The sequence below is a fragment of the Gavialis gangeticus genome, unplaced genomic scaffold (genome assembly GCF_001723915.1).
Source record: "Gavialis gangeticus isolate Ggan-Ray unplaced genomic scaffold, GavGan_comp1, whole genome shotgun sequence".
NCBI classification, from domain to species: domain Eukaryota; kingdom Metazoa; phylum Chordata; order Crocodylia; family Gavialidae; genus Gavialis; species Gavialis gangeticus.
This window is the reverse complement of record NW_017729030.1, coordinates 8,048,686-8,067,149: the sequence shown is the minus strand read 5'-3', so window position 1 is coordinate 8,067,149 and position 18,464 is coordinate 8,048,686. Positions and strand designations below refer to the sequence as shown.

At 44.8% G+C, this 18,464-nt stretch overlaps 1 protein-coding gene across 2 annotated transcripts in view; it reads right to left on the bottom strand.

Moving 5' to 3' along the window:
• Positions 1-18,464, bottom strand: part of SNX25 (sorting nexin 25) — a 167,974-nt gene that overhangs the window by 52,812 nt on the left and 96,698 nt on the right. For both annotated transcript variants that reach the window (XM_019521916.1, XM_019521917.1), the window contains exons 7-8: positions 14,572-14,762; positions 2,488-2,619 (exon numbers count right to left, since the gene is read on the bottom strand). In XM_019521916.1, the coding sequence (XP_019377461.1) occupies positions 2,488-2,619; positions 14,572-14,762 (323 nt within the window). The remainder of the gene's footprint in view (positions 1-2,487; positions 2,620-14,571; positions 14,763-18,464) is intronic.

Sequence of the window (18,464 nt, the reverse complement as noted above, 5' to 3'; positions counted from 1 at the left end):
AAAAAAAAAAAAAAAAAAAAAAAAATCAGATTTTTTGATTTAATTGTATTTTTTATTTTTAAAGGTGCTTTTGAAAAAAATAAACATATAATGATAGTTTTAATTTGAGATAGGTTAAAGCTTAAAGATATCATCATGGAACAGGGATTATAACTTCTAATTGTACACCATTTGAGACAGGATATTAATGTAACCCTTTTATAAGTTTTATAAATAGGTCACAACAGGCCATGGGCTATATTACAGGCCCAATCCTATGCGGTTCCCAGAAGCTCCTCTATAGATTAGTAAAGAAAACCTCTCTACCCAATGGAACTCAGTGCTCAGTCTAGAAGATCCCATTAGGCATCTCTGTGATGATTAGTTTCAGTTCTCAAACTATGGATTTGTGTCTCCAGAGATCATAGGCAGACAAGGTTCTTTGGGTGGATGTGGTATCTTTTATTAAACCAACTAAATTGTTGGAAAAATTGTTATTTGCAAGCTTTCAGGCACAAACAACCTTCTTCAGGCATAGGGAGAGGTTGTCATCTCCAAAGATAACATCCTTGTTAACAGCATTATATGGTGATGAGAGATGACAGACCTGATTACCCACTCATCTCCCCTATTGTCTCTCTGCAAGTTTGTGTACACAGTCAAGACCTTACTTTTCTCTAAAAGTGCAAAGTTTCAAGAAGTTAAATGAATAAAGGATATCAAACAACAAGAATGCACTTTTTGTAGAACAGTAATTAAAGGGAGGCTTCCTAACCACTGATTTAAATCGTTATTTAAATCATGGTTTAAATCTATTTGATTTAAATCATATTCACCCTGCAAGGAGTGGAGCTATTCTCCTGCAGGGGAAAGCTGGAAGGATTCCTATCATGGGAGAATGCCCACCCACTCTCCTGCCAATCAGTTGATTGGTGCAACTGGGGCAGTGGGGGGCATTCTCCCAGGGCTAGAACCCTTCCAGAACTGCCACCTGACAGCCTGCCCCCTTCCCAGGCACGGTGGAGGGCAGACTGTCAATTAATGAGCTGCCCTACCGGCAGGAGTGACTCAGGAAGCAGCCTCCTAGAGTCCCCTAGCTGGAAAGCTTGTCTGTGAAGCTCGCCAGCCATGGGGCTGGAGGAACATTTGAACAGTCCAGCTCCCAGGTTATTTTCCTACCTGAAGATATTTCTTCCAGTAGAAAAAAAATGTTTGTATGTAGCCCAAGCTAAATGGTATTGTTTCTCCTACTTAACTTGATGTATAAAAAAACCCAACCAAAACAGCATAATAAAAAGACAGTGAATAACAAGTAAGTGATACTTAGAAAGAGAAGTCATAGTTCATTTTGATATGAATCCAGAAAGTTTTACCGACCAAGTTCACAACTATAAACCTTGTTGCCACAAGGTTCAAACAACAAATAATCCTAGCACACTTGTTACCTCCAGTCTTCAAAGCTGCTTCTTGTAAACTTAAAAGGTATTTTCCTAGCTCCGTTTATGCATCTACATACCCCGCTATTAGCAGACCCTAGAATACAGATTTTACAGTATACTGTTCTTTCCCTAACAGTAGATACACTACTTTTTTATTAGAAAAACTAATGACACTACTCACATACAAGGAAGGAGGAATCTTAAAGGAAAAACAAGCAAACCTCTGTTTATATGAATTAAATACAGTCATACAGAGGAAATATCCTTTTATTTATAATGGGCTAAGAGGGCAGGAAATTGGGCCCATGGTGAGCAGAAGAACAGGAATGGCATAGATGTAATTGGGCAGTCAAAACATTTCTAAAAGTAAGGAGGGCCTGGACACAGAACATTTACATCACTGTAGCCTGTATGTAAAAAAAAAGAGTGCACACACAACATTTAATCCTATGCTGGTATACCTTACTCTGATCTGGTATAGAGTTATATCAGGAAAAACTAGGATAAGACTACACTACTACAAGTATCATGCATTAGCTCTTGTCCAAGACTAACCATTTGCTCAGTACAAACAAGTTATGACCTGCTCCCCAAAACCATTTAGTAGTGATGTGTTACAACAGCACATACTACAGCTATCCTGGGTTGTTTATCTGCTCAGTACACTGATGTAATCTGTATCAGTGTCCTAAACTGATAAAAAGTCACACCAGTGTTAATGCACTGTGCATCCAGGCCCCTAAACTAGATGCATCATAATAACTGACCTAGTAGTGAGGTAGGAGTAGTTATAAATAAAATCAGCGTATTCCTGCAAATATTTCACTATGAATTAAGAAAGGCACCTAAAACAGGAATTCTAAAAATCAAGGCAATGACATAAATAGGTTGACATAATAAATTGTCTAGTCCCAGCCTGTGCAGTAGGAGCAGTGCTGATTTCTAGACTGATGAAAAAAAGAAAACGTTAACACAGAAGCAATTTCTTATAAATTTAGCAGCAGAATCTCACCATGTAAAGACTATTTCATTAACAAGCCCTCACTCATGTATTTGTCACTACTCTTACCTTGTTAGCATTCTTCAAATACTCCACAGATTCCCAAAGACTAATTAAAGCCCTCTTATCCATCCTCTCCATGTATACACGAAAGTGTTTTCGGTAGGACGGATTGGCCAAAATATCCTCAAACTGAAGAATCTGTAAAAGGCAAAATCCAGAGTAAAACACTGAAAAGGTAATTAGATGAGATGTACTGACAGCTGCTCACAATCCAAGCAGCTGGTTATAACCAGTTTAAGTGGATACATAGTAACAAATCCTCATGTCGAAATAGCCACACATAATTGGTTTAGGGACATGCTGAAAAGTCCTTATAAAAGCAACATGAAAAAGGCTGTCTACACAAAATTCCCCCTTGCTAACAGCTTGTTTTAATTAGGTTAGCTAACCTGGTGCTGACCACTGTTACACTGTAGGAGAAACCTTCTCATCTTGGAATGCAAATCTGAAAAGAAAAGCAGCTGCTACTGCCTAATCAATGGGAACTTTGCCCATTTTAGGTGGGGTGATGAAGAAGGAATTGCCCATCTATGTATGGCATTTCCATAACTTCTCCCATCTTTGGAAGAGGCACTTGTAGCCATATTGTGACCAAGACAGGAAAAAAAAATCCTGGACACATGCATCATTCACTCCTCACCTCCCTGACAAATCACTCCACTCAAATGGATTCTATCAATTCTAATCTTCACCATTCAAGAGTCATGACAGACTGAAATTGTGTGCATTTTGAGGAAAACAAATGCACTGGACCCCTAGATTCAAAGTAAAGGAAATTGTCTTACTCTCTACAAAGTAATGTTCAAGGTTCACACCAGCTTTTGCAGACAAAACCAGTAGCTTAAATAGGGCCGGAGAACAGCATCAGCCCCTGGGTACCAACTTTGAAGGGGTGCCAAAAATCGTTCCCCACCTTCATGGAGGCAGCAAGAGCAGTTTCACAGCACTGCTCTTGCAGAAGCAGCAACTGGAGCACAGACATATATTCACCAGTGCACAGAGCATGTGGCGGCAGCAGCAGCTGCTGCTGCCACCATCCCTGTCGGGGATAGTTCTGGGTAAGATGCCTGCAACTCCTAGGTTCATGGAACTGCACTTCTTAAGACACTGTCCAAAATTCTCATTTAAATTTGATGTTTATCGGAATTTGGGGTATATAAATTGGGTCTTAACTGCAGCATCTAGTTCCAGTGATACTCTCTGTAATGGTTTCTCTTCCAGCATACCCAGACTAATTCCAAACATCTTGTGTCATTAACCACATTATGACATTAATAAGACATACTCTGGTATTTTGCTAATCTGTAGGAATTAGCTATTATATAATCCATAATTTTGTATGAAAAGATTTCTGTAGTTGATCTGGATGATTTGTACTCAGTTCATTTAGCCTCCTTAAAGAGAATTGATTCATAACCTTCATAAACACACCAAAAATTCTAAAAAAAACCTCTTGTTCATAATTTTGAAATGATTGCAGTTCCCAATATTCAAACAGTATTTGTATTTTTTTGTTTTCAAGAGAGATTTTGAAAAGCCATTTTAAGGCCCTGAGAAGAAAAGCTGATCTAAAGCAAATTCATTGTACATTTTTATTCTCAATCATTGATAAAGATAGCATTGGGTCAAGAAGAGATGTTAGGCAGTGAATAGTTTTAAATCTATTTAGGATGGGCTACACGTTATAACAGAACCTAGATCCTGAGCTGTTTAGTCTTACAAGAACATACACTGAGATTTGTAAATTATTTTTTGCTACAGCAGCCTTTACTAACTTCATTGCACTGGAGCAGTTCTGATCTAGGCACAGCAAAACAGATGGCCAGTGATCCCATGACATTGATGTAAAGCAGCTGCATGCCTAAGCACAAGTCAGTTGGTCCATTTTCCTAGACCACTAAGGACTTACTACCATGCTCAGAGTTTCTATCAGAGCAGAGTAGCACATTACAAGTGAAGACACCAGTGTTACATGGCTGATTCTACCATTACATCAATTCAAAAATACATACACTAGTTCAGTAGCTGAAAAAAAAAAGTTTGTTATTTTAACAGCCCTAATTAATGCCACTAACCCACATAAAAAATTGGCATTTGGACCTGAAAGAGTCCTTACATCAACTACTCCAACAACCCTCTGCTCAAGGCAGCACCATCCTTATCTAACTATCCCAGACTAATGTTTGTGTAAGCTGTACTTAAATATTTCCATTGACAGAGATTTCACAACCTCTTGGCAATTTGTTCCAGTGCTTAACAACCCTCCCAGTCTGAATCTGACCAAAATCTCCCTTGTTGCAATTTAAGACCAATTATTTCTTGTCCTAGCCTCTGAATAGAGAAAGAACTATCAATCACCACCCTATTTATAACAACTGGCTCTGTATTTGAATCCCAGTTTTTCCAATCTTTCCTCATGTGTCATGCTTTCATAGTTTCATAGGTGTAGGGTCGGAAGGGACCTGAGCAGATCATCAAGTCCGCCCCCCTATGCTGGGCAGGAATGAATACTGGGCTCACATGACCCCAGGTAGGTAATTATCAAGCCTCCTTTTAAAGACCCCTAAGATAAGAGCCAGCACCACTTCCCTTGGAAGTTGGTTTCAGATCCTGACCGCCCTGACTGTGAAGTAGTGCCTCCTGATGTCTAGCCTGAACCTACTCTCAATCAATTTGTGGCCGTTATTCCTTGTTACTCCGGGAGGTGCTCAGGGGAACAGGGTCTCACCTGCTTTTTAGATCTCTAATAATTTTTTGTGGCTCTCCTCCTGACTTTACGAAAGATGCGGACATACTGGAAAGTGCAGGGCTCAAGTACTCAAGAGAATGGAAGAACCACTTCCAAGGGCACATGACAGAAGTGATTATGGTCTCTGTTTCACTGCCATTTCACCAACAATTTGAAGTTTATTTATGAAATGATTCCTCGATAAATGTAGTTGACTACTTTTTTGTCTGTCCTAAACCCCTGAACTCTGAGCCAAGTGCTTCATGTTTGCCTCAGCAGTTTCTAACTGACAAGGATGTGCCGCTTTCCCTTTCCTTCAGTTTTTTTAAACTATAATCTTCTGGAAGCTGGTTCTCACATTAAAAGCTATTCACATATTTAATGACCTGTCTCTTGGAGCTCACTTGATAAATCTTCATCAATCCACTTGCTTAAGTGGGAAAAAGGCTTTTGTTGCAGCAATGATGATCAGAATGTCAAGTAAGAGAATATAAACATGACATTTCAAAGACTGGTCTTTGGGATTAGCTATAAACTCCCTTCATAAAACTCCAATCAATCAGTCTAATCTAGAAGGATAATTAATAGCCAAAATGGAAGGAGTAAAGTACATACAAAAACATGGAGGAGGAAAACCAGATAGAATCGTGTAACACGGCATTTTCAGGTTGTATGCTGCAACAACCCAGCTTAGGTCAGGGGTGGGTGGCTGAGCAGGAGCTAGGACCCAGCTACTGCCACTACTTTTTGCAACAGTGTGTGGTTCAGTGAGAACTCCTAAGGCCACCATGGCTACAGACAGAAGATGCACATAAACCAATTTAAGGGATCAGAAACTGGTTTAAACCTGTAACACAACAGAAGTTCAGTGCACATAAACCAGTTTCAGAATGGCCAAAACTGGTTTAACATAAACCTGAACGTAGTATCTTTGGGTCAACCCAGTTTATGCCATTTCTGTCCCAGACCACTTCCTAGTTTAAGTTAACCCAGTGTCCCCCAGCATCCCAGCATGCTTTTCAGCCCTGGGCTTGGCTGTACTGTCTGCGCCAGAGAGCAGGGCTAGCCCTGCCTCTCTGTTCTCTAGCTGGAGCAGGGGCAAGGGCATGCCCAGAGCCAGCCCAGCATGACCCCTAAGGCTAAAGGGGCATGGAGGGGGTTTATTCTCCCACCCTCCAGGGACCACAGATGCGGTCTGCCTGGCCAGGTGGAGCAGGCCCTGTCAGGGTAACCTACCTTCTCCCCACTACAGTGGCAAGGGGAAGAGTGTGGTCACAGCTGGCTGGCTGGCATGGCCCCACGACCTGCCGCCTTGCCCATGGCTGCAGGGCTGAGGTAGGCTGGCCCATGGGCGCTGCTGAGGGCAGACAGAGGGGCCAGCCAGGTTGGGCTGCAGGAGCAGGACCCTTCCCAACCTGCTGCAGGGGAAGGGCCTGGCGAGGCCAGTCAGGCTAGGCTGTAGGGCCAGGACCCTTCCCACCCATCTGTGGCTCTGTGACAGCATGGCCTGGAGGCACAGGCAGCCACTGGCCAGGCAATGGCACAGAGGCAACACCACTGCAGCAGCCGGACTGGCCATGTGAGATGCATTAATTATGCCTGCAGCTGCCCAGGCCAGCTCGGAGGCGCTGGAGGGCTCAGAGCCTGGGAAGTGCCCTCCGCAGGGGGCTCACGTTTCTGCCTCTGCTGCCATGCCCCCTGTCCATCACTGTGCAGCACCCAGCCAGCTGCACCTGCACCAGAAGCTGTGAGATGGCTGGGGCCAGCAGTGCTGTTCTGTTTCCCTCGCCTCAAGCTCCTGCAACTGGCTGCCTCCCCTGCCCCCGTCGCACCGCTCTGGGTGGGCAGGTGGGAAGCGTGAACCTGGTGGCTTCTTCCCTGCGGATGCAGCTCTGGCTCCAGCTCCTCCCAGCTGCCTTCCATCTGCTCTGCCCACTGAGCAGTTCTGCAGCGAGACTGAGTGGGTGGAAGGCAGCCAGGAGCTGGAGCTTGATCTCCCTGCACTGGGCAGAAGCCATCAGGCTGAAGCTTCCACCCACCTGGAGCAGCGCAGCAGGAGCCACAGCTGGAGGTAAGGGGAGCAGAACAGCCCTGCCAGCCCCAGCCAGTGCACGGCTTTGGTGGGACTGTTCTCAGTGCGGCTGCAGCCAGCCAGGTGCTGCTGTGCTCCCCTTGCCTCCAGTGGCTCGACCTTCTCCCACTCCTGCTGCACCACACCAGGTGGCAGGGGTTGGGAGGAAGCTTCAGCCTGGCAGCTTCTGCCCAGTGCATGGAGATCCGCCTCAGCTCCCGGCCATCTTCCATCTGCTCCTTGCACGTGCCCACAGGGGCTGCTCATTGCACCAGGCAGGTGGAGGGGATGGAAGGTGAGCAGCAGCTGGATCCAGAGCTCCATGCGCTGGGCAGAAGCTGCTGGGTTCAAGCTTCCTGTCTGTCCACCTAAAGCGGCGCATCAGGAGCAGGGGTGACACAGGGGCAGGGTTGGCACAGCGGCAGCTGGAGGCGAAAGAGGCAGAACAGCCCCACTGGCCCCAGGTGTACACATCTTCTGGTGTGGCTATGGCCAGCTGGTTGCTGCAAAGGTGACTGGGGGGGGGAGGGGACAGGGTGGTGGATACATGAGTCCTCGTGGCAGGCGGCTACTGGACTCCGTGCCTGCTGGTGGTTCTGAGTTGGCCTGGGCAGTCACGGGCACAACTAACATGTCCCATGTGGCCAGTCGAGCTGCTAAGGCACCTGACTACAGCTGCAGTGGGACTGCCCAGCCAGCTACCATCTGTGCCACCAGGCCAGGCTGTCACGGAGCCACAGCTGGCTGAGAAGTGCCTTGCAACCCCCTGCAGCCTGGCCCAGGCCAGCCCCTTCCCACCTCACTGCAGCTCCATAACAGCCTGGCCCAGCCTGGGAGCAGGAAGCCAGCTCCCACAGCCCCAGCCTGAGCCACAGCCTGCCGGGAAGGGACCAACCCCCATAGCCTAGCCTGGGCCAGCCCCTCCACATCTGCCTCAGCAGTGCCCGAAGGCCAGCCTGGCTCAGCCCTACAGCCCCAGCCCTGGGCAAGCACGGAGCAGGGGGAAAAGCCAGGCAGCCTGCGGGCCAGGGTGGGGGTTTAAACCTCTCCCCAGTCATACTTAGCAGCCTGCCAGGGGGTCTGGCCACACCCCCCAGGTCAGCTTCCATCCAGCCTTGCAGCTGCTGCAAAAGGGAAGGGAGGGCTCACTCTAGCATTCTCCAGCTTTTAGCCTGAGCCACTGCAAGCAGGTGGCTGCATTTCTGGAATCAAAAGAGAATGTCTATTCAGTTGCAAATCAGTTCAATAGATACAAGTTAGACCAGGGGTGGGAAAAATGCAGCCCAAGGGCTGGATATGGCCCGACAGGCCATTCTATCTGGCCCATGGGGCCCCTAAAAAAATTTAGAGAATTAATGTTTATCTGCCCCTGACTGCCTATCATGCGGCCCTCGATGGCTTGCCAAAACTCAGTAAGTGGCCCTCTGCCCAAAATAATTGCCTGCCCCTGGGTTAGACTAACCTGCAAAGACTGAAACAATTCAGGCTCACACTTTTTGAATGTCTGTCCCTAGCCCACTTGTTTCCAAGGCAGTGCAGGGTAAACTCCCACCAGTGAAGCCCCTGCCTCTAAACACCACCAAAGTCCCACATCTGTGGGCCAGATCAAATGGCTCTGCAGGCTAAAGATTACCAACTGTTGTAATTCCTATAGGTATCAGTCAAGATGGCACAAATTCAGGACTTCAAGTAAAAAATAAGAACTAGTAAAAATGACATTTTGGGAAACATTGTTTACATTGAGTCTAAATTTGGCACAAAAAATAAAAACAAAAAACAAACCACCCCTGAACTTCACATGCAGAACCCTGCCTGTTCTTGGAAATTCACAATTTAAAAGAAAACTAAGGGGGTGGGAAATAAAAATATCATTAATATTTTAATTATGATTCATCATGGTACAGGGCAAGAGTTTATTTTTTTTGCCTGGGCTATTAAATATTTATCACGACTATAGTCCACGAGGGGAATACAACACATATACAATTCAAAATGTATTCTGCTGGAAGTCACCATCTTTCTGTTTTGAAACAGAATTCAATTTCCTACTGCTTCAAAGCACATAAACAAAGATTCTCATAAATCACCACTGCTCAATATCAACACTGATTATACCACGAAGACCAAAGTTACATGCCCACACATGCATGGGTCACATGTACCAGCTCAAAACCAAATATTTGGGGAGTAGGTCTTATCTTAGAATTATCAGCCACAACCATCCCTTTAAATCTTAAGAAACACCCTCTGAAACAGCTTCAAGGATGGAGAGAAAACTGTAAGCAACAACCCCCCAAGCCAACGAGTATGATAAATATGACACCCCTGGTAAGCAAAAGGCTTTGCCAAACTCTATGGAAGGATTTTTTTAATTTGCACAATAAAAGAAAATTATTTTAAAAACCTATATTGATGGTATCTTACCCCATTTAAAATTAAATGCATTTAGGGTACAGGAGTGGGAAAACGTTGAAGAGAGCGTGGCCAGTTGGGGGGATTCTACCACATATGATGGACATGTCCCAGAATTCAAGTTCTGGAAGAAAGTGGGAGATATAGTGAGGAAAATAACAGGGTGCTACTTATCAGATAACCCCCTAGTGTTCCTATCGAACCTTCCTGAGAACACTGTGACGTATAAGAGTCATAAGGAACTGATCACTCATCTTTTAGTGGCTGCAAGAATTACAACAGCAAAAGCCTGGAAAAAATGTGACACCCTAAAATCACTGACTGGTTTCAAAAAGTTTGGAAACTTTTAGTAATGGAAAAGTTGCCCTATTAAGTCAATGTTTTGCAGGGGAGAAGGAACAAAGATACTTGGAAGTCTGCTGAAAATTTTTGGAATTTGCTTTAAAAAAAAAAAAAAATTTTGGGAAGTCTGTAAAAAATTTTTGAATTTTTTTTAAAAAAAAAAAAAAATTTTGGGAAGTCTGTAAAAAATTTTTGAATTTTTTTTAAAAAAAAAAAAAAATTTTGGGAAGTCTGTAAAAAATTTTTGAATTTTTTTTAAAAAAAAAAAAAAATTTTGGGAAGTCTGTAAAAAATTTTTGAATTTTTTTTAAAAAAAAAAAAAAATTTTGGGAAGTCTGTAAAAAATTTTTGAATTTTTTTTAAAAAAAAAAAAAAATTTTGGGAAGTCTGTAAAAAATTTTTGAATTTTTTTTAAAAAAAAAAAAAAAAAAAAAATCATCTCCTGCCTCTAAACCAGAGAATACGAGAAACTTTTTTGAATACTGAAGGAAAGTACATGCTCTGAGCTAACACTTGAGACCAAATTTGGAATAAATTCAAAATTGAAAAGCAGAGATGAGAAGACAGTGAGATCTATATTATCTCTAGAGAAAAAAAGGGGGGTGAATTATTACATAGAAATAAAGAAACATAAAAGATTAACACTGATGGAAATATAAAGGAACAGTCAGAGACTGAAAGGAAGGAAAGAAAAGAACAAAACTCCTGTGGACATAGACTTGGATTAAGGGAGCACTGTTGATGGATGATAAATATCTGTCTTTATGCATATTTTAGGGAATTGGATGCATATTTAAATGTCAAACCTGCTATTTGGTAAGCTGGATTCATTAATAAAGTTAAAAATACACTGGCATTAGTTAGAATCTGCACTAAAGTTTTACACATTCAAATTGAATTTTTTCCTCATTGAGGCAAAAATATAACCCCCAGTATTGCATAAGGGTCTGTTTAACAGCTAACTATAGTACATAGGCAGTTCTACTAGACATTTATCATGAACACATTCAGTGACCTCTATTCTAGGGCAATCTGATTCAGGACAAGGCAATAAGGTAAGATACAACTGTATCTAAAATAAACAAAACAAACAGAAGTCTTTAAAGCCCCTGAAATATTTATACTGCTCTCTGAGTAAAACCCAGCTAATTTATGACCAGCACTGCTTTTGCTGTGAAAGAAATTCAGCTAATTTTGGATTTTAGCCATTTCAGACCTTAAAATGTGTGTTCTGAGAACAGGGACAACTCACCTGACTACTTTGAGAATCAACTCGGTAAGCCAGTGGTTGTCAACTGGGGGTATGCATACCCCTAAGGGTACTTAAAAAGGTCCTAAGGGGTATGTAGACATAATGTGGCTGATAAATGCCGCATGCGTGCGCACAGCTGCAGTGCAGCACGCAGGCAGCCAGGAGAGCAGCCAGGTGTGGCTGGTAAATGTGTGGTGAGGGCAGGTATGGGGTGGGGGCAGATGGAGGCCACAGCAGTGGAGGAGGAAGTGGGGCACAGGCAGGGGCAGGGGCTGCCCAGCTGGGGTGAGGTGCTGGACTGAGCGGTGTGAGGAGTGGCTCCCACTTCTGCATGCATCCCGGAAGAGCACAGGAGCATGCACCCCCAGATCTGCACGGGGCAGGGTAGACGGCCTCTGCAGCCTGAGGCTGGGGCTGTGCCGGGCTCTTCTCAGCAGGGGCTGGGCCAGGCTGTGCTCCGGGCAGGTGGTGGTGGCACTGGGAGGGGGCTACAGGAAGGGCTGCAGCCACACCAAAATTCACTCCCTCCCAGCCACACCCCCATAGCCCCCTCCCAGTGCTGCCAGCGCCCGCCCCAGTGCAGCACAGCCCAGCTCCCACCCTGAACAGCCTTGTACTAGCTCCAGCCCGTAGCTGCAGCCCACCCCACCCAACACACAGATCCAGGGGCACATGCCCCCATGCCCTCTCAGGGGCATGTGCATCAGCAGGAGCCGAGGCAGAGCACCGGACAGAAGCACAAGTGACTCATCGAGGGAGAAGGGGTGGTGGCTCCCACCGCTGTTCGCACCCCAGGAGGGCATGGGGGGCATGTGCCCCCAGATCTGTGTGGGGCGAGGCAGACTGCCTCTGTGGGCTGGGGCTGTGGCTGTGCCAGGGTCTTCCTAGTGGGGGCTGGGCCAGGCTGCACTCGCGGCAGGTTGCAGCTCTGGGAAGGGGTTACGGGGGGCTGCAGCAGCACCAGAATTCGCTGTAGCTCCTCCAACCCCGCCTCCCAGTGCTGTTGCTTCTTGTCCTGAACACAGTGTGGCCCAGCCCCCACTCGGAACAGCTCCGTGCCAGCCCCAGCCCACAGCGGCAGCCTGCCCTCCCACGCGCAGCTCTGGGCGCACATGCCCCCGTGTCCTCCCAGGGGTGCACATAGCTACAGGAGCTGCCCCCAATGTGGCTCAGTCCTGTGCCCTGCCCCAGGTGGGCAGCCCCTACCCGTGTGCCCCAGCCCCACTCCCTCCCCCACCGCTGGGCCAGCCCACCCTTGCTCCACACGCAGATCCAGAGGCACACGCCCCATGCCCTTCCAAGGTGCGTGCACCAACGGAAGCTGCCACCCCCTCCCTGAACCCCCAGGATGAGATGCTCGTGGCTCTGTCCTGCCTCAGTCGAGCTGCCTTAGCCCCAACACCACTCCCTCCCTCACCGCAGGGGCCTCAATTTCCTCCCCCGCCCCTTAAAAACAAGAGAAAATATAAAGGGGTACATGAGCTGGAACTTTGAGAGAGAAGGGGTGCATTTGTTTAAAAAAAGGTTGAAAACCCATGCTGTAAGCAAAGCATGCATTACAATGCAGACATTTACAGGAAATGATATTACTCTCTCTCTACTGCAAAAGAGAAAGTTGTCTGTATTGTATGGCTATGACAACCGCACAAGACTAGGCTATTAATTAATTCACTCTTCACTTAATGAATAGAGTATATTCCCTAAGTCTATTAAAAGAATTCAGATCTCTGCAATATGCTTAAATAAAACAAGCAGTCTAAACACTATCAATAAATGTCTGTCCTTAAAACTGCTTCACACATTATAAGAAGCAAAAAAAAGTCAATTTTTCTTCCACTGGCTGTTCTGTAAACAACTTAGTACCTGAAGGGCTTCTAGAACAACCAGTTTCCTTTTAAGAAAGGTGTGAGTGAGAAGCTAATACTAGTTTTGTTTAAGGAAAGACAAGTGAAGAAAAATGGAATTGGTCACGTACACAGCTGTCTGCAGGATCTGTTCCACCACAACAGTAGTGTAATTAGGGTGGAATGAGGGGGGTATTCATCCTGGACTGCTGACTTAGAGGGGACACCTATATGGCCCATTCCCACCCAGGAGTCTTTTCCATGGCAGGGACAGCCCTACATAGCCCAGCCACTGGGAGCTGAGCAGGCACAACAGCCCTAAGCCCTATATCCGTGGGGGACAGGGGCATGTTGGGCTTTGCCATGGGAGGTACAGCCCTGCACCAAGAAGTGTATTACAAGTGGGTGTGAAGGGGGCACCAAGAGTGATCTCATGGATTCCATGTCACCTGGGCTGCTGTGCCAGTGTGTAGTAAGCATGCTCTTCAGCTACGCACGAGCTGTAGCAGCTGCCACATATATAGGCGCTGACTTCAGGTTTTGCCAGTGGGGTGGGGTGTGTGTGTACCTGTACTGTGTATGGGCTTAAACTGGTAATAGGTGTGCATGAACCTAAACGTGTGTGTGTCTGTGTGCTCTCGTGCCAAGCCCCACACATGCTCAGAAGAGGCAGTGTGTTACTTGAACCCAGCTCACCCAATGTCTGCAAAGATCAGGCACTTTACTGGGGCTTTATTGGCACTTTTATCTAATAACTGACTGAATTAGCTTTAGCTTAATGCACCAAAAAGCCCCGCTGAAGTGCCCAATCTTTACAGATGCTGCAGAGCCAGGTTGAAGTAACATGCTGCTTCTCCTGGTGAAGTGTGGGTTGTTTGTTTTGTTTTTTAAATGTCTGCAAGGAGCCAGAGTTCTAACATGTAAAACCAAAATGGCCATGGCTCATGGATGCTAAGCACTTGCTAATATTTTTCAGTGGGTGCCTGAGCCACGGAGCACGGAGTCAGCACCTACAGACACAAGTGCAGAGAGCAGGCACAAGTAAGAGTCCCCTTTGCCACCTGCTCTCTGGTGGTCAGCATGAAATTGCCTTCCATTTCCCCATGCCTCTGCCCAGGGCATTAACATATTTTGCTATGCCTCTACTTTCCTGGCTTTGAAATAGAAAAAGACTGGACTGCCATTACCCATGATGCTTTTCTATAAACATATTTTAAGGGAAAAGGGAAAAAACTCTCTTACTTCAGGCTTTACCTATATATTTTGCTACAATCGCAATTACAAAGATTTTACCATCTTCAGTGAAAATGGCTTCCCTGAAATTCTGTTGCACAGCCAAGTAGCAATTATTAAAATTATCTCATGAGCTTGAAATGGATAGATAACGAAGCAAAATGCCAAGACATTTCAAAATTTCATTCCGACTATATACGATTCTTACCTTCTGGCTTGGAGGGCCATCCCCCTCGTCAGGTGTACCATCGTCCTGCTGGTCATAAGCAGGACCCCCAAGAAGTCTTATTCTCTTTTCACATTTCTTTTTTGCCACAGTCAGCTGATTAATATACCTCTTCACATTGCGGGCCCTCAAGAGGTCAGCTTTCATGGCAGCAGTCTCTTTACCTTTAGTATCTATGGTACAGAGTAGGTAAATCAGAAATAATTCTTCACAACATAAAACTCCAGTTTAATAACCTTTGATGCACATGGCATTCAACAACTTGGTGGGTATTTGAATTAAAAACAAACAAAGCAACAACAATCCCTGCTTCAAAAACTGACTGGTGACTCCCTTGGGTATACTCTCAGATAGTTCCACTAAACATAAAGGCTTGGACCAGATGAAACCCACTCAAAAGACAAAAAAACTAATCAAGTATTGCTAGGGTAATAGAAGGTTGTTAAATGAAGAGTGGGTCATGGGGGGGGCGGGCATTCAGGAGAATGCGTTTTGTGCACCAGCATCAGAAAGGCACAGAGTACATTCAATCTATTTTTCCTTCCAACCCCAGTTTCTTCCTAGTTCTATAAATGCCTAACAACAAAATCAGATCAGAACTGATGCAGCAATGAGAATGATTCCTAGGTTACGCCTGATTGGGAACGACTCCTTTTCAGACATTCTGTTCGTTGTGTTTTGCTCAATCATACTTCTCATTCATGCAGTTCAAGCTACTTGGCCTGAACTCTATTCAAAACCATTCAAGGCTGAATGCTCAGTTCTTGACCCAGTCAGACCTACTGATTCATAACAGCGGACATGCACGATATTGTGAGAGAAAGCGTTTGGGCCCACAGAGAGAGGTAACATGAGGCTTTATGGGGAGTCCTCTTATTTAGTAGCAGGTATTTGTCACAGGAAAAAAAACAGAAGAAAAATCAGGCTAATCAGTTAAATGGTCACATTGTGTTAAATGTGAATGTGTTTTTGTTTTTATCATCATATACATCATTCCCACTTCTAACAATAATAGATTGAATCTGGAGATGCCAAATCATTTTGTTCATTTGTACATTTTATAATTTGGAGAAAGTATGGGCATATTGTACCTTATATCTTTTCTCCCATCTCCTATTTGCCCTTCTTACAAAAACAGCAACCTCTAACCAGGAGAGTTACCAAATAAAGTGATCTGTTGACTCTTAGACAGAGATTACATACCAGGGAAACTGATTTTTTAATGGTTAAAATAGCTTTATCTTATAGTTAACATAATCTCTGTAATGTACTATTTATATGGCACCCTAAGTGTGTATGATACATTTCACATAAAATGTAACACAAAGTCCCTGCACTAGAGTGATGCCAAACCCAAGGGCACCGCCAAATCCTTTGAAGAGTGTCTTGAGGTAAGGGATGACAGGCTCAAACTTGTTTCTGCCTGGCCAAATCCCCACCCCGCCTGGGACCCTCTGCAAGGAGGTAAGCACTATAACATATAAATTAGTTTTTGAAACTGGGTGTCACTCAATTCACAAAAGTTATGGAGGAGTGCCTTGAGTCAAATGAGGGATGCCTGGAGTCAGATGAGGTAGCGAACCACTGGTTTACACTTACAAGTACACAGACTTTGCCTTTATATGAGGAGTGGGAACACAAAACAAAGGGAAATTACTGGGAAAATGTCTGTGCTTGTATTTTGTATATATATATTGCACAAAGTATTCAGAGGTCGCATTCCTCTCAAATTGTCCTTTTAAGTTAACTTCTTAGGACATTCAATATCCCAGCTTGGAAATAGACTGTCAATGGACAGTGGCAGAATGGAGATGAATGGCAGCAAGTGGGAGGAAAAAAGTGTTCTGCAGAACAGCAGTGTTCTTTGGAGTAGGAACAAGGCACTGGTTTATGAAGAGGTGGAATGAAGTTAAGAATGGGAAGTCATAAAAAAGAGCATTACTTGAAAGACGGAGTAGTACCTGAGAGGGAGCAGCATAAGAGCTGTAGTGCTGGGAAGCTAATAGAAAGGTCTAAAAATAGTTACTTACTATTTAGGAATGTATCAACAGTGTTTAAAGGAGAAGTGAAAACTAGAATTAAAACAATGGGGGAAATTGTTTGAAGTAATTACCAACTACAGTCATTTGCATGAATCAAGTTAAGTAACATAGAAGACAAGTGTATATAATGAGCAGGTGTCCTTGAGCCAGTTGTATTGGTATAACCACACCTCCAGTTTGATGCAACTAGACCAGGCATGCCCTGCAGGAAACTGGTAAACATCTGCTAAGTGACTCTTCAAAAGACTATTAGCAGTCCTGACGGCCAGTTCCTGCCCTTAGTCCTGCCTGCTTGGATTCTGCTCCCACCATGATCTTGTCCTTGCCTAGCCTCAACCAGTAGCATAACCTAGGGAGGGAAGGGTGAGAAGGGCACCACATGGTGGGGGGAAAGGGTGCAAAAGCAGCAGTTGCTGCTAATGCCTGTCCAGCAGTGCCACCAGAGGTGACCTAGCCCTATGTTCTGTCTTGTGCACTGTTGCCATCTGGGCTGTACAACTGCTCAGTTATGCTTTTGGCCTCAACTGTCTACTACCTTTCACATCTGTGTTTCTTGTGTACATCTATGGCTTGTTCTTTGTCCCTGAAAGTTGGGGTCCAGAGGAAGGAGGGGGAGGACTAATTTAGCTCCAACCATTGCTCCAGACCACCCATAGCCCCCTCCCTGAGAGTTTATCTGAGCAACTCTGTGGCTTTGTATGAAAGGCTCTAAAGAAAACAGATGCTAAAACAGATACACCTCATGAATCCCAGTAGGTCACAGTAAGCTGTGAAGCCCACAGTATCACATACTGGTGACTTGTGCTTTTCTTTAGCCATAATACTTAGAGTAGCAGCTACAGATCTTTGGCAGGACAAGAAGAGGTGTTCTGCAGACACATCAGTGAAAGTGCCTAGTACTCAGAAAAATCAGTTTTTCAGATGGAAGCATATCTGGAAACAGGGACTCTTTGTAGCTATTAAGCTTTTTACAAAAGGGAGAGCAAGCATTCTGTATTACAAAATACCCATCATCCCTCCTTACAAAAGAATGAAAGGAAGCAACTTAAACATCTGTCCAGCATAAAGTGGACCAAAGTAAACAGGTTAAGGACATAAAAATATCAAGGAGTGGGAAAGGGTGCTCAAGTATTTCAAGGACACCTCTTGAAAAAAGTTTTCCTACATCCCTGCTCCTGCATGTGCACAATATTTGTTAAAGAAGCAGAGCAAACTGGCTCCAAAAACTATTCTTTAGAAGCATGAAGTGTGAAGACCAGGGACACTCCAAAATCAGCAGGTGAATATGCTAAGCAAAGCATATCTGTTGAATTATGGGGGTTGCCATTAACATAAAGGAGAGCTGGGGAGCCAGTCTGATATTGCAGGTAGGCAGTGAGCATAATGGAGCCAGTGGCTTCAAGAGAGACCTATGGCGCACCCTTCTGGGAGCTACCTTCTCAGACAAGACTAGAGGATAGTAACCCTAGAACCCCTCTTTGTCTATAGAAGTGTTTCCATATACCATACGGTATGGGGCTTTCCCCTCCACCCCATACCAATTGGCCTGGGAGAAAAAGCCCCTTGTCTTATAATCACATACAAGGAAATCTCACTAAATAGAACAGGTTAGAAAATGAAAATTAGAAAATGTTAGGAGCAAGAATGACAAGGCCATAAGGGAAATACAAAGTGCCCGAGTGAGGGACTAACATAAGAGGGATGGGGATGAGGAAGGGAACGCAACTAGGTTACGTAAGTACAATGTTAGCCAACTAAACCCGGGGGTGGGACATTGGGTGGGGGAGGGGGTGAGTCGAGCAAAGAAGTCACTCAGTCCATGGAGTCCTATTG